At 31.3% G+C, this 26669-nt stretch overlaps 1 protein-coding gene across 1 annotated transcript; it reads left to right on the top strand.

The window, feature by feature from the left end:
* The first annotated feature begins 9572 nt into the window (after positions 1-9572).
* On the top strand, positions 9573-25526 carry LOC132934529 (neuromodulin). The gene is made up of 4 exons (XM_061000846.1): positions 9573-9957; positions 19619-19732; positions 19997-20157; positions 23398-25526. The coding sequence occupies exons 1-4, from the start codon at positions 9816-9818 to the stop codon at positions 23530-23532; spliced, it is 552 nt and encodes a 183-aa protein (XP_060856829.1). The 5' UTR covers positions 9573-9815; the 3' UTR covers positions 23533-25526.
* The last annotated feature ends 1143 nt before the right edge of the window (positions 25527-26669 follow it).

Raw genomic sequence — 26669 nt, 5'->3', positions numbered from 1 at the left:
AACTTAACTTAGTGTACAATTAAAATATGGTAATTTGAAAAAATAAAAAATTCCAGACACATAATATGGTTTATTAGATAGTTTTTCTTTACACTCAAGAAAATTACTGGGGAAATTTAAAATGATACATCAAAGTAAAAACCCATTAAAAATTTGCATTATTCTTCGGACGAAAATTAACTTAATTTAGTTTTATTTTAAAATTAAATTAACTTGAAGTTAACACGTTAATCTTAAAAATAAAGTAACTCATTAAGTTAAAAGTTAATTTGAAATAAAAAGTAACGAGTTAATTAACTTAATTAAAATTGACTTAACGTTTTAACTTAATTTTAACTTCTAACTCGTTAATGCCCAGCTTTGTTAATAGGTATAGTAGAACATTTTTATTTTTATTTTTTAGAGGTATACTAATGTAAGCTTTTATTATCTAATGCATCTAATTGGAATTAGACAAGACATAATATTATAATTTATATTATGTGTGACACTGTGACAACTCTCAAAATAATTTTACCAGGGTTGGATAGTAATGGATACTAGGTGTAGAGCAGTGGCGTATTTACGGGGGAGGGGATCAAAGGGATCAATCCCCTCCACGGTAGACTGTATAATATAATATGCAAAATTTTTCGTAGTTATAACTTAAGACCTCTAACTTTAAAGGCGGGGCTACTGGATAAATCATATCCTCCTCTTCTCCCCCCCCCCAGAAGACAAAAAATTTAATATGCCACTAGTATAGAGTATTATGATTTATGTTGATCAAGCGGACCCTTTGGTAACAAATTGTTTTATTACTGTGGTGTATTTGAATTCAATGATATAAAATTATTGGTCACAAAAAACGATTCTAAGGGAGACGGTCTATCAGCCTATAATATTACTATGTATATTTTATTATATTTTTGTGATTGTAATAATTTATTTTAATATTAGTCATTAATAGGTACAGTAAGGTAAATTCATTTTGCCGAAAAAATTGCTTTCGAAAATGTCATTGTGTGTGTGTAAAATATAAAAATATATTTTAAAAGTTTCAAGTATCAAGGAATAATATTTTTAAATTACAATAAAACAACTAAACTCGTTGTTCTTTGTTTAAATATGTAATTTCTTTAAAATTTGAACTTAAAATGTCTGTAAAAAAGAACTGGGTTTATATATATTTAGATTTTTTGGTTACGTGGAACCTTATGTTTTAAATTTTTAGCTAAAAAATAATTTGCAAATTTTCAATTTGATAAATATTACATTTAAACTTAAAATGATTATAAAATTAAGTAGTGTCTATGTATTTTTAATATTTACAAATAAAATTGCATTGACACTCATACTAATATGAATATTTAGGGTAAATTTCAATCCTTTTTATTTAATTTTAATCCAGGCTACAGTTATTCATTTGTATTTTTCATCAAAAAAACACATACATTTAGGTTATTTATAATTTATAGAGCGTATTTCAAGATAATACATCTTGATAAAAGGTAGGTAATACCTATCTAAGTTCTTTTTAGTGCTATATGTCTGAGCCCTGATTATGTGCATTCATTCAAATTCTTAATTAAATGTTTACATCAAAAATAAAAACTAGTAAAACAATCTGGTAGATTCTTAGATTTGTATGTCATTACTCATTTGAGGAGTGTCCTACTGCCCTAACTCCTAGGTCATCTGTGATCGAAATTCAATTACAATTTTATTTTTACCGCCTTTTTTGCTTAAATTATCAAGCAAATAGTTTTTTGAAAATCTTGATTTATTACTCCTAATCTAAATTTGAACACATAATTTCCTAGTTATTACACTTATTGTACTAAGGAATAAGGGTAATAGTACATGATAAGTTTCAAAAACACGGCTGATGTTGTAATTTATAATACATTAAATTATATTTAATGTTTAGCTTAATATTTATTACATGAGAATAATTTTCATAAATAGTAAAATGTTAGAGCTAGATTAATATTATATTGATTAGGTACATAATTTTCAAATCATCCATGTACTAGTAATACATAAAGTTTAATACATAAAGTTTGGTAAAAACTGTTCGTTTGAATTTCAATTTAGATGTATAAGAATTATAAAAAAAAATTATTCGTTTAACAGTTTACAGTGAGAGGAGTTTCTTATAAAAAAATAAAATATTGTATCGCCACAGGACACTTCTTATGTCATAAAAAACCTATGTATTTGAAATTATTGACTTACAGACAGCCATAGTAGGCGCCTATACTCAAAAATTTCAAAAATAAGGATTTGAATAAATGCTATAATTAAAAAATATAACTATATGGCTAAACATGCTTGGTGATTCCTCTACACATGGGTGCAATATATTGTATATACATTACACACATTCGTTATACGACACTCGAGCACGGTTCTGCCACACAATTCACGTATAGCAAACAACCTCGATATATGATATGATATCGCTGGTATTGCCAGCTGCATCCCCACGGTATATTACAACGAAGATAATAATTTAATATATTTAATTTACGACCGTAAATGCGAGAAGCTGATTCCATTGGCGCTCGGAAATCGGACACTCGCCGATCGGTGACGTCGTCGTCATTTCATTATAGATAATAATATACACTGTAGTGAATAGTGATGTACCTAAAATAAGGTGAGTATTTTATTTATTTCTTGTATTATATCTTGTTATACCCTTTTATACCTTTTTATACCTTATTATAGTATTGTACGTGCATTCAACTTTTTATAATACCGTGCGTATTAAACTATATACCTAGTGTAATGCTGTAATTGTTATTTTTTGTATTATACAATATTAAGAATGTATGTATTAGGTATAGCCCAGGGGTCGGCAACCTGCGGCTCGCGGGCTACATGCGGCTCTTTTGATCTAAAGTGGTGGCTCTTCAGTTCCATACTCAAAAATTAACTATTTTATTGTATAAAAATATGTTTTGTGCGAAATATTTGGATGTTTTTATAAGAATAATAAATATTATTTCGTATTTAAAGTCGTTTATTTTAAATCGAAAATCAAATATATATAATATAAGCAAATATAATATGTACTATAATATTGAAACGAATATTTTTAGCGACTCTTTAAAACTGGGAAACTTTGTAAATCGTAACTTTTGGCTCATCCGTCTTTGATTCGACGGAATCCGTCATTGCCGATACTATAGCCTATAGGCAAAGCTGGGCAGTAACTAGTTAAAAAAAAAAATAGAATGTAGAAAATAACTTAATTAGCAACTAAGTTATTTCTTTTTTTAAATAATTGTAACTTAACTAAGTTATTTTGTTAAAATTAAAGTTATTTGCAAAAAGTTATTAACAAAAATTTTCTTATGATTTATGAACTGTATATTATTTGCATTGATATTTCTGAGAACCGCCATGATTAATTAAGTAATTTTGTCATTTTGAACACTTCTATTAGTTCTAATAGTTTGATTGCTACCTTTAATAAGCTGATGAGATTAGGACTGTACAAATATTTTTGAAGTAACATTTTAATATTTCAATGTGAACTGTAAATATTTTCTTTTTTATATCAATGTTTTAAACATTTTCCTTCAAATTCAAAAAAAAAACATTTAGATTAGACAACATTTAAAACTGAAAATAATTATTAACTTCACAAGTTTGCTTTATAGCAGAACTAGCAGCAGTAGATTAATTTATATTTTTTTAGTAGAATATGATTAAATAGGTACTATACTATACTATATTCTATTCTATATTTCTATTGTATTTTAATGGAAACAAATGGAAAAAAAATCATATTTCAAGAGTTAACTACTATTTAATTGTTTTTAATAAATAAGTACTAATATTTAAATTATACTGCAAATATTTAATTTTGATCTGTATGTAAGGTACAGCTATAACAATAATCTAAAACAGTTGTATAATTTATAAAATAATATAGTCTGTGCATTTGTTATTAATTTGTTTTACTTTATACCAAAACTAGTTATTTTCCTACGATGAAATAAAAACGTTAATGAGTAAGTTAAAGGTATTTTTAAAAAAAAGGAACTTAACCTTTAACTTAACTTAGTTATTATTTTCATGACAATTTGTAGCTTAGCTTAGTTATTTTTTATTTTAGAATAACTTAACTTTAACTAGTTAAAAAAATGTGTTAACTTGCCCTGCTTTGCCTATAGGTATAACCTATAGGTACACATAAATTATACACTATAAAATATTCAAAATGCCTTTATTTTAATAATCACGAAAATTCGATTATAAAATGTCCATATTTATGAACTAGAACCATTGCGCAACGAATAAAAATTTTGATCCCTATGTTTGTATTGTTTGAAACATAAATCATAATAGGTATTTACTTGTGTTTTTTGTACTCATATAAATATTAAAAAAACATTATTCCATTGTATAAAATATTCTATGCAGTACTTGATACATATTTTGTAATGTGTTGTTCAAACAATTCACATCACTAATAATAGCATACCTTTAATAATAATAATGATAGTGTATTTAGCATTCACGGTATCCGATAACATGACATGCCACCTAACCTATAACCATTGAGAGTAACCTGCAGTCTGCACGGCTGGTGCTGCATGATAACGATGTTAATGTTATACCTAATATAAGTATTCAGAGTATACAAGAATCGTTGTAGTATTTATTTTCTATACCAACTACTGTCATTACGCCGTGCAGCACGATATTGTTATATTATAATTTATAGTTTATAATAGTGGACGCAACAATGGATGTTTCATGTTTTATATCCTAATAACATATTTCCGTGTAAATTATTATTTATTATATTATATTATATATACCGACCAGATTATGACGTATAATATTATATACACTATACACATGTCAGTATGAATGATGTGTTACTGCAATTGTTACTGCATGCGTGTTGGGATCGAAATAATATTATTATTATATAAGCCACAAGGAGAAGACTCTTGAATGTTGGGTCGCACATAAAGCGAGGTACTTGTATAGTACATTTTTATACACGTGATGTACTGTAATTATGTATATTATGTATATAATATGTATACAAAGTGCACGGGGACAACTAGTATATATATATACTCTGGAAATCTCACCCTATAGATGATGTGGCGGATGAAATATTAGAATTTCGTTCTTAATATAGGTACCTAATTAGAACTGAAGTTGGGAGGAATATTATTACATAACATTAACATATAAATTATAAATGCAATATACATAGTATATTATATATCATGTGACGTAATAGGTACCGTGAATGATATAATTCATGTAATAACGTAAGTGTCTATTAATGTTATTGAATATGGGTCAATAACATTAATATACAATATTGTTTGTGTTGAGGCATTATATACAGGGATTTGAATGATTGAACATTGAATATTTAATAATAATTGTACCTTGTATTTAGTATTTAATATTTAATGAGTGTTTTTCTTAAATATTTTGCATACTGTATTTATATTTTAAATACTATTTCTACTCGATGTGTACAGTATTTTGAATAACATAATAATCTAAGTAAATATTAAATACTTTGAATTTTTTTTACATTTTTCACCCAGTGAAAACAGATATTAACAGTAGTTTAGTCGGGCCCCAACTGAATTATATAGGTGGTTAATTTTTTTCTAATTTTTAACACAACAAAATGAATACATTTTATATTACAAAATGCAATATAATTTACTATTGTTAGATTAAATTAATAAATAAACGACTATTTTGTGTCTAAGTATATTATATTACTGATTAATTTTGTACGAGGGCCCTCTCTTATGGATTGGCCGACTTAATTTGAATCCTTAAATCTGCCACTATTCTCACCCACCCATACAGCATAAAAATATTTCCAAACTATGGTAAAAATATTTTCAGGAAAATAATATAGTTGTCAAAATATTTTAAAAAGTTGCGTAAATAATTAGGAAATATTTTAGTTATATTCTTTGGCCCAAAAGTTCATATATTTGAAAATATGTTAATCATATATTTTCAAAAAACATTTTTACGGAAAAGTTTATAAAAATATTAAGTTAACATTTTTATGCAATCATATAATACAATATTTTTTCATCATAAGAAGAAAATATTTATAAAACATTATTAGTCAAATATTCATAATTCAACTACTTTAAGACATTAACAAAATATTATCATTTCCCAAATGCTGTGTGGGCAACGCAACCATAAATAATGAAACTTTTTATTAATTTTAATACAAGTTTGTGTTTTTTTGGCCCTGGTTAAACGTTTTCATTCATTCTCCGACTTTGTAAAAACTTTGGGAACATAGTTTTAAAAAAATAGTCTATATTTTGAAAAGCAATTGTCAATTTATTCAAATGACTTAAAATTATAATTTTTCCGTTATTTTTATTAGATTACCAACTGTATACTTAAATAACATTTATTATACATTATATAATTAATTCTACTCATATAATATCAAATTTGGTTATTTCTTTTTTAAATGTATTTAGTTTCTTTTCTTTTATATTTACTTATTAAAACATTTAAAACCAAATATTTTTTATATCTTATACTAATTAAATAAAAATGTATGCATCTTTTTCGTATAAGTATTTTTTTCCTGTTAACAGAAAACATAGAAAATGTTTTAAAATCAAATGTGTCAATAAATATTTTATAACTTCGACTAGTAATGACCTTGTACCATTAAGTTTAATGTCACACAACAGTTTTCTACAACTATTGCCGTTATCTATAATTTTGTTTAATAAAATATCGTATACGGTATACCTATATAATATTTATTTGATTTTTTTAATTGCGATCTTATTTTTAAATTATATAACATGTTAAATTTTACTGAACTTTTACATAGATTAGTTTTGTTAAATAACAACTTTACTGTAAGTCTGTATGTGTTAGCCGTTACTCGTTAGACATTTCGAATTACATAATAAATCTACATAATACATAATTTCTTTTATAAGCACACCGATTACGTTTGTACCTTTTTGTAGTAACAAATGTGTCAAAACATATTCTATATAGCCAGCAGGCTCCAGCCTCACGAAGGATATTTTTTTCTCAGGAAATACGATTATGCTTTCAGGACACGGAACCAATTGCGTAGTACTGTAGTAGTATATTATTCTTTTTTAAATTTATTTTTATAATTTAATATTCTGTACCTATATTATTCTACTTCAGAGTTCTACATTTTTTAATTAATTTTACAACCATTTCTGGTACAAACTTATTTTCATATATTATATATATTATATATATATACCAGATTTATCGTGCATGCACTTTTATAGAGAAATCTATAAGAAATATTGCTAAATACATAATTGCACCAGATAATTTATTTTATCCTGAAACATTATACATCCAAATCGAATAGATAGAAGTATCTAAATTTAGTCAGGAATTATGTACAGGTTATGCCAACAAAGAAAGTTTAAAAAAAAAAAAACTGGCAAGTAATTTATGTAATCATCATGTGTGTTTGTTTAGTTTTAGTTTAAGTGTCAAATACAATTTAAGGAGGGGTGGGGGAGATTTTAGACATGTGTCTTCAACCCTCCCACAAACACAATTTAAAAAATACTTATTTCCATATTTTTTCTTACACTTATATTAAGTACGTAATTAACATATATTTACATGACCATTATCGAAATTTATACTCGTGAAAATCAATTTTTGATTTTGCGCATGTCCATTGCATATGATTGATTTTTGTGGGCAGGGGAATGACGTGCAAATTTCGGGAACGGTCATGGAAATATGCATACAACTATTACGTAAGTACTTATTAAATTTTGGCGTGACAAAAAATTTGGAATTTCACATTATTGCACATTATGGTGGTGAGGACACTGGAAATTTAGAAAAGTGGTCATTGTGAACGGATAGTTCTGGGACTGGTTGTGCAAATACATGCTTAATATTTTCAAAATATATTTTTTTTAATAGTTCAATATGGTGGAGCTACACTGCTGCAGGGATCAAGTCAGAAATATCGTTTAAATTTAAATTATTCACAGTATAACATATTTATGATTAAGTAGTATACCAATTAACGAGTTTACATAATATATAGTTAACTATAAGCTAATTTTAAATGTGAACTTATTCATTCACCTATTTTCTAGGTTTTGCACAGAATATTTGGACGGTGATGTTCGTTGATTGAAACAATTTAGATAAAAATACGTAAATGTGTATAATTTAAGATGGCATTTGATTATGTTTAATAACTCGCTATTACACGAACATGTTCAGTGGGGCCCATTTTCTTCTTGAAACAAAAATAAAAATAAAATATCATAGGCGTAAGAATGGGCACGATGGTATTATATGATCAATCACAAAATAACACTTTTTATAGAAAAAAACATTAATGATGCGATCGATATTTATGGCTTAATAAATTATGTGGAAAGAAACATGGTGTAATTATATAATTTTCACGTCTTTATAAAAATATGTTTTCATTTTTCAACATAAAAAATATATTGTAAAACCTAATAAGTAAAAACCTAATAACCTATAGTAACTCAATTATATAAAAGCAACAATAATAATAATAATACATTTTATAGGCCATGACCGTATGAGCATTCATATTTTTGGGTAGCGGCCACATATCCAGTGATGTACGATAGTGATTAATTATTTACTATATGCAGATTAAAAATCTTTGAACCCGGCGGTACCTGCACCATAGTCACTATACACATAAACCATTGACCTGGCTGTATATATAATATAATATTTACTATTTATATATGCACCTACGCGTAGCAGAGGTAGGGTTGATAATATGATATTATATACGTATAATATGAATGCGTGATCAACGCGAATAAAAACCCGACGGCGTCCAGTAGCTATATATGTGCAGTGTGCACATTAAAATACTCCGTAGACGGCGCGGTGGGGAGGGACTTTCCCCTCTGCCAATTCCGACACACACCAGTCGGCCGTTCTAGAGTAAATGTCCATATATACCTAGCCCCCGTTTAATTTTGTGTACACATTATTATTATTATTGTTATTAGTATTATTATTATTGTTGTTGCCGTTGCCCGTTACCGTAGGCAACCGACCTCTTAATACGGTTATATTCTAGACTGCCTATGTATACATATATAACCTGCCCGTATAATAAACGGCGCGGACGGCCGTCGTAGACGATGTGCGTTTTTCGTCTTTTTTTTAGAAAAAATAAATAAAACACAAGACGGGGGCGAAGTATAACGACTATGCTATATATGCATATAGTATATCTGTATATATGCTTTAAACAGTGAATGAAAGTCTCCCTGCAGACGGAGAGGGTTGGGTGACCCTAAAAAATAGGTACGCCTGCTCCCCTACCGCTCTTATATTATTATATACGTATTATGGCATAATATATTCCACAGTTTATACGTGTATAGTAATACGGCCAGAGCGGAGTAGCTATTTTTCTCGCTCCTTCCCTGTCGTTCTCTCTCTCACTGCCACTCACTCACCCTGTCGTCCTCGTCCGTTACCGAAAATACCTATGCGCCTCGTAGTCGTTTGCACCGCACTTCCCACGCAAACCGTACTTACGACTCGACGGTTGATGTACGTCGACGCTACACGCCGCGACACGACGCTACCGTAGTCGCCGTGAGTGTAGCGTCTGCAACACCGCGTCACGGAATTCTGTTTTTCCGGCCACCGCACGACTGCAGCAGGAGCCGTGGCCGGCGGTGGACTTTAGCGACGGTGGCCAACGGATGCGGTCCGGTCGGCGGTGGAGGAAGAACCGCGGGTGATGCGCGCGTCCGACCGCCATCATGGGCTGTAACCCGAGCAAAGACGGAGGTGCCGTCGGCGGAGAAGGTGTGGGAGGTGATGGCGGAGGAGGGGTCACCAACAAACTGTCGTCGGCCGCCGAGTCGGACGCGGCCGAAACGCTCTTGATACCGTTGAGTGACGGTAAGTGGACGCTTCGCAAATAACAAAAAATAATGACGGTTCCGACTCGACGTGTGTGCCACCAACAATATATTATTATATTATGACGTGTAATACATGAGTACACGACGTATAGGATCTACCCGCGGACGATATCGTTAAGACGTGACACGTATCATAAGTGAATATGATATATATAGAACATATGATTATGTTGCCCGGCGTTGTCATGTTTGTATTTTTCACTAATCTGTTTTTAACGACCACCCCGTCACTCATAGGTATTTATTTTTTCTTAATAATTATAATATTATAAATCGTGCCCATATATAATATCACAATATTATCATGACGTTTTACAATACGCACACAAAAGAACCGTAAATATAGTAATACAATACGCCGACGTCGGGAACTATATCATTATATTACATAAACAAATAAGACGCTTGACGACGATGGTTGTAATCGGATTAAAAAATAAATAAAAACAAAACCGATCGAATTTTTTGCTCCGAATACCACTGGATTCCTGGAACACTGGTTTCAGCCGGTTTGATGCGAATTCCATCGCTTAATTAGCCTAGTCGCGCACAACACGTAATAATATAAAGGAAAATATACCTCCCATAATATCAGTGCCACTACACATATCGCGATTCTCGCAGCATGAGTCGGCGACGGTGTGGAAGGGCGGGTGGTAGCCGGGAGGGTGTCAGGCAGGGCGTGGGGCATATACAACGCACGCCACATCCTCCGCATACCTATGCGGTGTACAACGCACGTAGTACATATACCTACGATATCGCGTTATTGTGTATGCAACGAAGTCCCTGGCGCTGCGGTGGTGGCGGGGATCGCGCGCGCCGAGACGACGTGGCGGTGGTGTATCATAGCGATTATGCGCGCGACGAGGGCGGCCGCCGACTCGCCGCGGCGCGCACTGCTCGGCCTCACCGCCAGGGAGTGTCTGGGGCGCCGGCGCTGCCGCATATACGCTATACATATATATACGCTCACGGCATTATACGTATATTCCACCCGCCGCCGCCACAGCTTTTTTCAATTCCGACACACACACACACACACACGCAGGACAAGTGCTCGTATATATATATGTATATGTATACCTAATAATAATATATACGCGCTCGACCGGCGGCGGCGTTTGCGCTCTGTGCCGCCACCGCCGTACGTTTTACAACGTGCGGGGCACGTCGCGCCGCGGTATATAGTCGCACGAACCTGCCGCCGCGCCGTCATACGCTCGCCGGCCACCGTCACCGACGGCACTCTGCTACTACATTCTACTCCTACGGCTGCTCCTCGAACGCGAACCGAAAAGCGACCACCACCACCACCACCACCACCACCACCACCACCTCCACCGCCACCACCGATACCGCCGACGCCGCCGCCAGACCAGACAGCGCGCCGCGTCCGTCTCTATATCTCTTTCCGCGCGCGACCGCCCCGTCGTTGTCCCGCCTGTACATCACATTCTAACGAAATCGCGTCTAACCAACGAAATAATAACTGCACTGCGATATTTCATCATATTAATTTGTTATTATTACTAATTATTACAATTATTAATATTCCATATAGCATACCTCCTCTTACGGCACATTAAAAAAAAATTAGAAAAAACCGTTGTGTACTGCACAACACACACACACACACAAACGTGCCAGCGCGCCACACAGCTTACACCTGTGCCACACCACCTGCGTGCAGAGTTTTTAATAATATATTATAATAAAAATATTATATATTTGTTCGATCGTTTATTATATTTCACTGTACAATAAACACCACCGCCACCAGCGCAGTCATCCGCCGGCGATATACACTTTTCAATAACCGTACACTCGCGCGTTAAAGTACCTACATTACACCTGCAGCAGCGGCAGCACGAGACCGTCTCTCACTACACACGCCCACGCATGTAAGTATATATTATTATTTTGATAATGACACAATGATCTTCGTGGGTCTTCGTGCGTTATATATTATTATTATTATTATTATTATTATTGTCATCAGTCATCACTCATCACATTGAACATTATTATTTATTATACGTGTTATTATGTACGACCATAACGTCATGTTATATACATCACATTATAATATGACGTATATAAATTACTCGTACATTATAGTCACTGCAGTATATTTATGCATACCGTTGTGCTTCATATTATAATACTGCGATACACGCGAATTTGTTGTAGTGCCGCAGTGGCGCCATACTCTATAATATATCCCAATATGGTAATTTATTATTTAACGGCGGCAATGAGAGGTGCCGTTGCCGACCGAGGCATATATTGTTGAGAAATACGATTTCACGGGGAGAATCAGATAGGTTTATAGGTTTTCCGTCTCTGGTCTCACGACTGATAATATTCTGCAATATACCTATATAAATATTTTAAAAGAACGATCAACGTGAAGAAGGTATATAAAAACCCCGTCACAACCCCATTCCCAACGGCCAACTTGATACATAGGTATATATATATATAAATACGACTCCGTGCCTACAGGAAACTTGTCGAACGTGAAAGGCACGCATAATATAATGTATTGAAAAGGTCAGAGTGTTTTATCATCTTGACGGTTGGATGGCTCGGTCGTATTAAAATGAAATTTCGACCCTAGCGTAATTCAAGTATATACATATATTTTCGTCCCGCGGTGTAACTTGATAGTGCTGTATGGGTACACTACATCATCGGGGGTGGCGCGCAGAACATAATGTAACTTCTGTATTTATTTTATACATTACCATTATTATTATTATTATTATTTAGTACTTTATAGTACCCCTCCCCCTGCATAGCCTAGCCGGTATAAAAGAATATTATGCTCAATACTGTTCCGTTTCGGTTCGTAGGAAATTTCCGCAGGCTAATATTTTTTTGTTCAGTGTATTATGTACACACGGCTGCAAACTGCAGCTTCCGCGTTTACGGAGATCATATAATATAATATTTTAGCGCATGCAAACTATATTGTATAATATTACAATAATAACGAGGCTGCATATTCATACTGACGCGGGCGGAGTCTCCGGCCGTGATGAGTTGGCGGGTGGGTGGGTGGGTGGGTGGGTGGGTGGTGGATATAACGGAGTGTTGTAATATATATATATAAATATAGGTAGGTATATGCGTAAAACCGCAGTTCTATGCAGTTTATATAGTTTAAGTACCTATTATATGTATAATAACATGACTATAATATAGTGGTAGTATACATATATCATATAATATGTATACATAGTAAACATGGTGAATAGCGGTGGCAGTAATATTAGTGGCAGTGTAGCGATATAATTGCCGAGAAGGTGACGCGCGGCCTTGGTCGAACGCGCGACCTGATGACCTCCAATGACCGACACGGGCCGCCCTCGCTTGCGACGCTCGTATACGCTCACACCCCCCGCGAACGACCTAACTACCGCGCGCCGCGATCGATGCAGTCCGCCGCCGAAAACCACCACACAGACACACACACAAAGATACGCACAAAGACACACACACACACATACTTAAAAGACACACACACATACATCCCATCTATAGCGAGCCCCCGCCCGACCACCGTCACCGATCATCCCCCCTTTCCACCCCGTTTTGTCTTGTCTATATATCTGGACACATGCAGGGATGGAAGTGGATTGGATAGATCTATATTATATACACGCCGATTTCTGAACATATATTATTGTTAGGTACCTATTATAATATTATTATGCAAGAAGCAGTTACCTTAGATACTACTGCAGAGACACGCGGGTGAATAAGCGTGTAAAAATAAAGAAAATACCAACAACGCGTATAATAATATTATGATAATATTATCTTATATATTATAATCGTTGGGCATAGGATAGTACGGTACATTATAATATAATATAATTAGACTTAAGTTCTTATAGCCTATATATAGGAGTATACCGTACACGCACAACATACTATTATATTATTAGCAGCAGTATAGTGTTCATTCGCTTAATGCGATCATTTCCGGCTGTAATGCAGCCACCGCGGCTTATAGTATAATCCCAAAACAAATAATAAATAAAAATTATTTTACAGAATCAATATAGGCTAATAAATTATAATTAAAACGATCTGCAGTGCATTTCCCGTCGCCCATTGATCACATTAAGCGGACATCACTGTGATTATGCGCGCCGTCTTTTCGTATTCACGGCCATCTATTTTCTATACCTGACGCACAGCGCTGACCTCCTTTATCCTTCCGGAACCGGCCGCGGACTCCATCGATCGGGGACATCTTTTGCGTTTTTGCATAATGTGTAAAAAAAAAGGAGGAGTTAAAAAAAATAAGCAAACGTTTCTCGAGTGAACTGCAATATGCGAATCTATAATAATAATATATATTATAATATTTACTTTTATATTCAATGGAACCGCGGCGGTGCGTTTTTTTTATTTATTCCTATAGCTACAATATATATTCGAAAATATTATTATCAGCATATTATATCTGCAGCACGCAGACGTCTGCAGTTTTAAACTCGGGCCGCTGTCTCCTCCCATCACCGGACGTTCACTCCGCAGTGAGGGTTGCATTACAAAAAAGTTTAATTAGTTTGTTGTCGATTTTTTTTCTTACTCGCGATGTGGGCGAAAATTCTTTCTTCGTAAACTTTTACGTGCAACCGTGTTCATGGGTACGAACGGAAAATCACGGTTGTACATATTTTACACTTGTACGATATAGATAGGCACTATCAGCATTATTATTGCTACGATTCTCGTTTTGAATTCCCAATGATTAGAATTATTTTTTTATTATTCGAACTACCCTGTATCTACCGCCCTAACACACCGGTTTATTTTTCGTAATTAAGTACTGTTATTTTTTAAACTTTAAAAATGAATCATATAATATTATGTATAACATGATGGGATTTGTGGCCGGGGAGTATTGAAAACAAAATCGGTGATCGGTGATCGGAGAAACTGAGAGTGGTGAGGTTTCCATGTTATATTTGATCAAGTGGGTAATAATATTATAATAATGTATAGGCTATATAGTTATTACTTATAGTCTATAATATGACGTGTACTTGGTGAATAAATATTTTCCTTTGCCCGTTGTACAAATACCACTCTCCGTGGAACTGGATGCAATATATAGGTACATTAATGCATCGTACACGAATTTGAATGGAACGGTATCAATTCATATATAATATTATTAATAATAATCCTACTCTAGAAGTATATTTATTAAGGGGTGTCCCCGGTTCGGAAAAACAAAAAGACCCGACAGCGGCGTGTCGACGTATATTCCCCTCCCCCGCCACCACCATTCACAAACACACAGACACTCACTTGCATGATAAATATGATGTAATATTTTGTACATACGTATAGGTACCCTGCAAATTACACCTAAGCATTGCGTTGTATACATTATATATACACGTCGCGAATCGCGAATGATAAATCGTTAATAATATAATATTAATGGCGCCGTATGCGCGCGTATAATATAATAGCTGGTGCACACACCTATCCTATACAAATATATATATATATATACAATATATTATTATATGGCCCGACGTAGTTCCGCAATTGTATAAATATTAAATACATTACGCCCGTCGCGAAATAAATTGCCCGCGCGAACAACGCGAATTGCGGAAACACTAAGTACAATGGCTGACTGCTGCAGTACAATAATAATAATGATGACAATAATAATTCGTGGACGGGCGAAGAGTTTAATTTTTGTTGGTATTCGGTGAAAACGCTTCTAGTGGTTTTTACACTTAGACGGTCATATTATACATAACGTAGGTGCATATTATTACTATTCATATAATCCGTCTATAAAACGCATTTTCCAGTCGACTTTTGGTTTATTAATATACTAATTATTTACCTATACATTTGATGAGCACATGTGAACTAATTCCAACCGCCGTGAATTTTAATTTAACACCAAACAAATTGTATTGTATTTGAGCCTTAGCAGGACGGGTTGAATGTGATTTTTTCGGGGTAAGCGGTTCTAGTTACCGTACTATGTCTACTAGCATTCTAGCGTTATAGATACCTAATCAAGCCACTATTGCATTAACACTGTAATTATACAGTAATAGTACCTATATTAGATTTTTGAAAATTTTACAACTTTTCAGTGTTGCTCGGTGGAGCTTTTGTTAGTAGATGATGAAGTAGACATAATCGGTCTTCACAAATTCTATACTCAGTTATATTGACTCTCTGTAACTCATTGGGAATGAAAACATTTGAACCGCATAAAAAAAAATAATAATTTATAATGTTATGATTTATACAGTTATTGTATGACAGTTTGACAAAGAACTTTTTGAGTTATTTAGGATTTTGAGTTAATTAAGTTAGCGAGGAACATTAAACAAAATATTATTCATTACAAATACCATTTGAAGTGAATTTTAAATTTAAAAAATAAAAATGTATAAAGATAATATTATATCATTTTGTGTGAGTTACGACCTTATTGCAAAAGTAGTGGAAATTGTTTTTTTTTTGCATGAAAGGTTGTTTGATTGATGGTTCACAATACGCTTATATAGAGAGAAAAGATTGCAGGCGCTACTTGTGAGAACGATTTACAATGTAACGCATTTTCATACAGGCGAAAATAATTTTATTGATGGATTAAAAATAAGTTTGTTTTGAAAACTTTATATCCAAGATTTTCCCCCCGAGATTAATTATGTATTATGATTTTTACTGAAATCTTCACCATTACTTATATTGTATACTGACAAAAGATTTATAAACACATAAACATATTATATAATATTTAATTTTGTCATCCATTTGCGTCAATGGTCATATTTTTTTTATCATTCGTGATTTTTGATACGTAAGCTAGTACTTATAATAATTTTAAGCAATTATAGGTTTACAGATTAACACAATATGCAGCTCAAATTCAGTAGGCATAAAAATCAAACCGTGGAAATCGTATTAAAATAGATTAAATTACTCAATATAATTATTGTGATGCGATATTTACGATTGTGTATATAAATAGGGGGAAATTACGAGTAGGTATTTACTCGTCATCCAGTATAGGTTGTATAATGTATATATTATATTATATAGTATATAAACTGTAGTTTTAATTAGATTTTATTATAATAGTTATTAATTAAGTATAATTTATAAAACGAGGAAATGTACAGCTGCAGGATTCAGGAGGTCTATTTTCCGCAGGTTAAGACTGACTAGAATGAAATGAACGTTATCGATAAAAAAAGTATCCCCATGTAAGAAGTAGTCCCAATGATTAAAAAAAGCATATAAACCGGAAAGAATAAAAGACACATGAATATGATAAAACGGTTAAGTGTACGAGAAATGGAGCATTGATTTGCACTACTGTTTGCGGAGTCTAAAAAAATGTAGGGCATAGTATATATATCAGTGTGGCAGTGTTTCCTCCTCAACACCGCCCTTTCCAAAAGCCTTGTATGTATATATATATAATATATGTATATTATATAGTGTAGTAGACATTTTTTTAGTATTATTATTATTATCATATACCCTTGTTTTTATTGTTCATCTATTTATGTTCATTTTATTATCATTTTATCTACTAACAAAAAAAGTCGAGTATTTTATTTTATCAAGTATTTTTTCCTCGAGTATTCTTTCTCATTGTTCGCATTTTTCAAATAAACAGTTTGAGTGCCAAAAACCAAAATAAAAATTTAAACTATAGGTAATATTTATATAGCATCTGGGATATATAAAGTCTCACAAAAACGTTGGTATCTATAGAACAACTATGGTATAAAAATTTAAAACACATATTTAGGGTGTGTAAATTTATTATATGTATTGAATAAAATATATTTATATATGCACCCTTGTAAAGTATTTGAGTAAAAGTATTTGAGTAAAGGTATTCAAATATTTTTTTGGTACTAAATATGTACTTTTTGTTTGTATTATATTATATTTATTATGTGTATAAGTACCTATTATTTTGGGAGTGAAAGTATCCTGAAATGTTCTTCATAAATATACTTATAAGTAGATACCTACTACAGTAGTACAGTACTATCTAATACCTATATAGTATTATATCTATATGTATTAGATCTAGGTAATATAATATTATGCATTATTTATAAAACTATGAATATTTATAGGTACCCACTATAATATATTTTTGTTTTTTGTACTACTTTGAATATAGTAAATAATTCTTAAAACGTTTGCACTCCGGTATTTTAAGTACCTATTAATATACTTTTTTGATTTTAGAATGCGCTTGAGTATTCATTATTCACTAAAACACTATAATAAAATATAGTGGTATATGAACTTGTATTATACTGTGTTCGTATCCTATTGTGTTTAAAACGTACGCGGAAAGTCACTCCAATTTTTTTGTTTCCCGAACATGTTTTAATGACTGAAATAAAAATGTGAACAATGTCAAATTAAACAAATAATCGATACAAAACAAATAACAATATTGTAGAATATATACGAATCCCATAAATCGTGTTTTAGAATTATACATAACTTGACTAACATAAATAATGGTATATATATATATATAATATAGGTTAGTGTGTTGTAATGCATATAACCAAAACGTACTTACGATTCAAAAGTTTTAATGACGTGCATAATTTTATATGGCGTGATGAGGATTTAAAATGTTAAAAGTTCGTTAAAAATGCTTTGCGCAGCTTATACTCCTCCGATCTATACTGCCGATTTATATAGGACTGTAATTTTGAAAATATATCTAGGGCATCGCGATCTGCCAAAAATGTTTGCGCACACTGCACGCCACTTTGAGTTAATGCCCAATATTTAAAACCACCACCAACTGATGATAGTGAGCGTGAGGAGGAAGTTGGGAAGCGGAGGACTGCGTAAATTGATTACATGTAAAACAAATTATACACGTTTTAAATGTTTAATGACGATTGGGTTACCAGCTTTGTACAATATTATATATTATTTAGCTGTGCGCAATAATACAAATACAATATAGGTACACCGCAAATGTACACAGAAATGACCTAAAGAGCACGTATTATAAATAAATAATAATAATAATATACGTATAGCTCTGTGCGTGCAGTTGTGGAGTATAAAACAATAATCGCAATACCTATGTAATATCGCTACTATTTGTTAAATCATAAGCGTAAATGGGGAATTAAATCGACGGGAGCTTGTGTAGGTACTTTAATATTTTACGGGAACTAACTTAGGGGATTTCACACCATTGTTTATCTAATCTATTGTTTATCCATACGTTTTCAACCATCGCATATGATGTTTGCAGAAAATGATCGTTCACATACTTACCTAGACACTCAGTACCTACTTATACAATTTATTGGTAGTGAGTGACTCATGATTGATATTTTGATTATGTTTTTATGAAATTTTCTTTTTAATAATTCCTGCACAGTCTCAGGACGTAAACGAAAAAAATGCGTATATTGATAGATCGGGGGTTGCAGCAAGCATGCTTTGCACCAGCAGGGCCTTACCCTCTCCCTCCCAAGTCCTGCCATATTGGCGTCTACGTTTATATAACATCAAAGGAAGCTCGTATCGTAATCGAATTTACGTCGTATTCTGTTTGTGTGTACATATAGATTTGGGAGAACGCGACAGTTTGACCAGTTCGGTTAGCGAAGAAGAAAACTCCGACACGATGAAAACATCCGAGGAAGTAGATTTCGAAAAGGAATTCCGGCCGGATGACGTTGGTAAGGAAAAAAATCGAACCCCTGAGGACACATAAATGAAATGCGTTCCGCACACACGCACAATCGTTGTGCCATGTTGTGTGCGTGTGTGTGACATACTATGTGAATAGTGTGTGCATTTATTATAAGATAAATGGAAATTCTTTCTTTTGTTTAGTGATTTTTTTTTATTTCGAATCTGTTGAAATAGAATTCACACGCACACACACTCGTGCTTACAAACACTATTCGTTTTTTATTTGTGTTGCATATATTTATATACAGAATTGTGTCATGCCGCGACCAAAATCCAAGCGTCGTTCCGGGGTCATATGACTAGGAAACAGCAGGCTGGCGGAAAAGACGAGCCTGGCGCAACGGCTTCTGGTTTGACTTCTAAAGACGAGAGTCTCGAATCGCAGTTGAAAAACGTCGACATAAACAAGGTACATAAATATATAATACATAATTTTTTTAATGATAATTGTTGACCAATACATGATCAAAACATGTAAAAAGTTAACTGTAAAGTCACTAATAATAATAATTTACATTATTGGTTTATCTACCTACCTGTATCTCCGGTTAACTAAACTTGAGTTTTCAGTATATATATTATATAGTTGTAATAGGTGTATAATTATATATACAATATAATATAAGAAGTAATTTTCCGTCAACGATGCCATAAAATTTAAAAATGTATAGGTAATATATGTATTAATAGACTAGCCAAAAGTAATGCAATAAATGAATAAACAGTATCGTCGAATAATTTATATACATTTTTAATAAAAAGTTAAATAATTATAATTTGTTTATAGTACTTACCTGGCCAATTTCAGACATATACACCTACATAATGGCTAGTACATGTCTAAACAGTAAATTGTAAATACTAAAATACATTATATTATTATTTGTATGCGAGAGTAAGATAGTGATCTTTTTTTTATTATATAAAACAAACTTCAGTTGGCACGGGAAATTGCATCTTACAGTTTTAGTGTACAATATTACAATATAGGTGCCAAATTATAATAATATGTGTACAAAGAGATTTACAATAATTCTATGAATATATAATATAAGCACAAGACAGAAAATGTTTATTAGCATGAATCAGGAATTATAATTATCTTATAATATAAATGCAATGCGGATAATAATAATTACCTAACGATAACAATATTATTGTACAGGGTTATATACTTATATCCTTATATCATATATTATTACATTATATTATATTATACAGACGAGTATTAGTTACCGACGAGTGATCTTTTTATATATATATTCTGTGATATTATAGTAAATGAATCTATGTATAAATTACATGTAGATAAGTTATCAAAAAAAAAAAATATAAATAGGTTAGGTGAGGCAGAAGTCGTACTGACTTCAGTGTCACTATAGCAGCGTACCTCAATACACGGCCCTTTAATAAATTTGGTGCGCACTAAAACTGAATTTTACATTCTATAATCCAATATTCTACACTCAAGTAATTAAAATAAAATACTTTTATTAAAATTATATTATTTTTAACTTCTATAACTTATAACTACTAGCATTTAAAATGTAACTGGGAACTATGAATCTTTACACCCTCTGCAGGTCAATATTATGCAATATGCGCAAATTTAAATTTATTCACTACATGCGGCTCGTAAGAAATTTTCAAAAATAATATTTGGCTCTTTCTAAAATCCTAGTGGGGACTGCTGTAGGTACTATAGGGTGGTTGGAGCAGTCAACATTTTTCATGCATCTAGAAAAATAAGCAAAAGTAAATTACCTAACGTTACGTGCCGTGATCCGATTTCAATTTTAAAAAAATTGAATAAATTGGTTTTATTTTTCTTTAAAGTTTTGTAGAAAAAACATTCGTTCATTTAACCACAGTTGCTCTTAAAATCAAGATATTTTAATATAAAATACATGTTTTTATTTTTTTTATTTTAATACATGACATTTTAAATAGCAAAACTATTTTCTACAAAACTTAGTTACAAATCTTATCAATTTAAACATATTTTCATAATTTTATTAAAATTCTACTTTGGGAAGTAAGGTTAATTTTCTTTCTCATTTAGTGGTTTTATTGTTGTGTAAATATATTGGTCGATTAGTAGCTGACATGAGAAATGTGCACGATATGCGCGTATGGGAATAAATTGATAGCAGTGATATTTACTGCACAATAATAATACGTCATTACACACACACTTAATATTAAATATTAATTTACTCGACTACGGTTTTAATACTTCTCAATAAACTTTTTAAAACAAAATATTTTGAATATACGAAAATTACATAATGCTAATGTCACACCGGGATCTCGATAAATAATAACAATAATGAAAAAAAATCCATTTTGCGTAGAGCAGCTCCATTTTTACCTAAAAATATTTGTGTTTTGTTAGTATTTAAAAATTACTAAGAAATTAAAATGAATACATCTTAAAAGACAATATATATTGATTAAATTATTTATACACATTTACCAACTATACCAACTGTTGAAACTTTTATTGTGATCCAATTAATCCAAAATGTGTTTCCCAAAAGAATAAAATGAAATAGGTAATATTTAATGTTATAATACCTTTTATACAATCATGCAAAACCCAGTATGCACATTCAGAATCTAAAATATAGACAATAGTTTAATATAGTGGAAGACCATAATGTATTAAATTCGCCGACAATACGTGTTCAAAAACAAATCTTCCACTTTATACTAATATGCATAGTTTTATGCTAAACGCGTCACTCGATCGGCTACTTTTTTTTTAGACCAGAACTTTGTTGAATTTAAAAGCATTAAAAGTTGAGATACAAATATTTTTTTCTACAATTTGATGAGTTACAGTTCTCACGATCAGAATGTATGTATCGTGACAATGTGATATTGAAATAGTTATTTTATAATGTGACAATAAGTTCCCAGGATAAGTTTATTTCACTAGGCTGTAGAATATAAATCTTTTTATCAATTATTTGTCATAAAAGTCAACCCTACTAGGTTGGAATAAAATTATTGATTCGCTATGTCATCAACCAATTAGGACAATTTTTAAACAATACATAGGTATATAAACGCGCGCGATTTACCTATGGTAAGTACGAACTATAATTTTAGTCGCACTTCGTTCATCGTCGTTGACCGTGAGATGTAACCTATTTCTTTCGATCTCGCCCATAGAATGTATACTGCACACATAATATAGGTAATAATATATACATGGATAACCGGATATGACATCCCTCTACCTAATATACACGGTATACGGTGAGCAAAGTCGAGTCTACTAGTTACAATAATGGTTATTTGAGGTAATAGATATACTGGATGAGGACAATTTTTTATCAACCCATAATCTGTTAATTTTTTAATTAAGTACTTAATTCATTTCTATAATATGGTTGTTTTATTATCATTATTATTAACCATTGTAATTACCTATTATTTTGTCGGATTTTTCAATTTATTATTAAAAAAGTAGTAACTAAAATAATATAATTTAAATGTTTGTATTGTGATTACCACTTACCACACCTTAATTACATGTAACTAGTATGCTCTTTGATCACACCTAAATACATGGTACCATCGATGTATAATAATATATTATCTATGACTATTGACTACACACCCATTAAATTGTCGTGTACAGGACGCGGACCTAGACCAGCTGTTGGACGTTGACTTGGCCGATCCGGAGCTGCACAAAGCTGCCACAAAGATTCAGGCGTCGTTCCGCGGGCACAAAGCTCGGAAGGCTGATGACGCAATCGATAGCAAGCAATAGGACCACCGCCGCTGTATAAAATTTCCATTATTATTATTATTATTTGTATTTGATTTTTTTTCTTGCATTCAACAATGCTATGGTAATAATAATAATATCTATCGAGGACGGACGAGTTAATGCAGCATAATAAATAATAATACGACAACTGCAACTGTTGTACTACACCACTGCGGTTATTATTATTATCATCATCATAGTAATTTTCGATAATATTATTTTATTTCACTGCGGATGTAGGAGAGGAAACGTTTTATTAAAATTACATTTATATTTAATTAGGTTTTCCAACGCTGTCGTGACAAGTTTCTTATTAGGTTCAGCAACATAATAATATTATGTCAATCGGTTTGTAAGCCACAGCATTACCTATACTATATTATGCCTAATTAAATAGAATGGTTCGATTTTTTTTTCTCTTAAGCTAATAACATTCCTTTTCCGCCATCCTCGTCTTATATTATATTCATTTTCACTATGTCGATTGTGACCAACGCGAAATTCGTATCAATGTGTAATTATTATTATTTTTACTATTATTAATTATTAAAACATAATATATTTTAAAACACGCACATCAATTTAAATACTTTTCTGGAGTTTCTACCAAAAAAATAAATTACGGTCGATATTGTATTTCGTATATTATATACCTACCTTATGTATTGTAACTAAAATTTGGTAGCTGCAGGGTAATAATACTATAATAATTATATGAATACCGTTGTGTCCCATCAGAACGTAATAATCAAATGTAATCGTAATCAAAATAATAATAATTATAAATTAAATTAAAACCACGAAAATGACGAGGGTTACTATAACATTGAGCTTGGATACCTTATCATAATATTATATGCGTCGTTTCAAAGAATAGTTATAATTATTATTTTCTTCTATGCTGCACGGTGTGATTCCAGCGCTGCAGTATTATTTTAATGTCATAATCGTTTCATAACTACTTTTTTTCGACCAGTCGTTTTAAAATTTTAAACGTTTACGAGATAATATTACATTTATTATTATTATTATTATTATTATTATTATTGACTATTGTAGTTATACATTTTATTATAATATATACATCGTATAAAAATCATACATTATTTAGACGAAACTCGCATTTATATAGTACCTACGTAGGTAATCAACGTATATCCGTGAAAACGAACCAATTATATTTGCTTGAAATTTCTGTTTTTACAATTTATTAATTATTATTAATCGAGTAGTAGGTTGTAGAAAAAATGTTTGATAATTTTACATAAATTTATAAACATTAATTATTATAAAACATCACTTTAAGCACTCGTACACCGGCAAACAAAATATTGCCTGTTGGGTCATTTAAAAATTAAAATTTGTATTTTAAACTCATTGTCGCTGCTCACTTGAAAAATATATTACATTTATACAAATAAATGATTGGAAAATAACTTTTTCGTAAAATACCTATTCTTTGAATAAAAATAGTTTACTGTTTTACTTTTTATTTCAAACGATAAATTCCTTATTATTACCATTATATTTCATAAACCATTTAATAATTTGATATTTAATTTAATTTCAAAATATAGCATTATTATTATTGTTATTATTAATTATTATTATCATCATTATATACTTTAATCAATCAATCAATCAATCAATCAATTTATTATATAGGTAATACGTAGTCGTTTATTGTAGAATTTTTTTTTCAACAACAAAACATTCACACTTACACACACACACTCGTACACAATATTATAATATACACCAACTACCTATAGGTATATTATATTTAAATAATAATTGAACTAAATAGTTGTTGTTGTTGTTGTTAATGTTGTTGTTTATATTATAATTATGTTTTTTTTCCTTATATTATTACTTACAGAATCCTCAAATTATTAATTGTATTTTATTAGTTGTATTGTCGATTTTATTGCATATCTATCTATTTTAGTAATTTACAGTCGTCATTTTCAAATATACGTATTTTAGAAATATAATTTTGTTTATTTATTACAATTTACAACACACTCAGTGTCACTCACCACTGTTGCCTCGAGCATTCTAAAAAAACATAAATTTCCACGTGTAAAAAACGTCAACTTATAGATTTTGAACATTGCGACGTTGTTAATGGCTTATAACGATTTGTTTTTTATGTGCGTGTAAACACATTTTGGAGTTGAAAGACTTTTAAAAGTTGTGTAAGTAGGTACAGCATTTCACTATACTATATTGATTGGAAATTGGACATGGTGCCATCGTGTATGGTACTTACAACAGTACAACAGAAAGGTCATTTTTTTATAATACACAGCTAGTATACACACTACGGAACAATTCTTTAAAATTCAATACATTGATAATTACATTATAATACCGCACATTATTACATTTTTCTGTACATTTTAATAAACGTCAACAAACTATTGTTTCTTTTTTTATAAGCAGCTAAATATTTTTATTTTTGACATTGAATTTAACTATAATTTATAATTTTAATCATTATTTAAATTACACTTTTTATTAATGCACAAAATTTGTTGATAATAACAAAACGCCATAATTGTCGAAATGAGCAACACAAGTGCTTCCGAGCTCGGGATCACATTTTAAATCTGTGCTATAGATTTAAAATATTAAGTAACAACTATTTTTATCATAGGATTTTTTAAAAACGATTTTCAGTTGTATAAAAGCTCTTTAAGTATCTTCATACAGTAACTCTACAAGTTGAAAACTGAATTTAGATTGTACTTCGAAACTGCAATTTTTTAAATCTCACTAATTTTTGAAAAAGTTTTAGAGATTGGCAGGCCGCTTACAATAAGTATATAAGAAACATTTTTAAATAACTAGGAAGGTAGTACCTAGTGATGACTGACGAGTACTAAGTTAAAATTATGGTGTATTTGAAATACAATTATATGTGTACATTTTTAATTGAGTGATCAATAAAGGAATAATTGCCATTAAATTTGAACTCGTTACGGGTAAGTTCAGAACTTGCAATTTTTATAACGATAACATTATTTAATCAGTATAGTTCAAATAATTTAATAATAATATAATGATTGTGTATAGTGTATTGTGATTGTAAATGCTACGAAAATGTTTTGTACGCACAATATAATAAATAATAA

This window comes from Metopolophium dirhodum, chromosome 1 (genome assembly GCF_019925205.1).
Source record: "Metopolophium dirhodum isolate CAU chromosome 1, ASM1992520v1, whole genome shotgun sequence".
NCBI classification, from domain to species: Eukaryota; Metazoa; Arthropoda; class Insecta; order Hemiptera; family Aphididae; genus Metopolophium; species Metopolophium dirhodum.
Note: the sequence above shows the minus strand (reverse complement) of the source record. Positions and strands in the feature narration are given on the sequence as shown.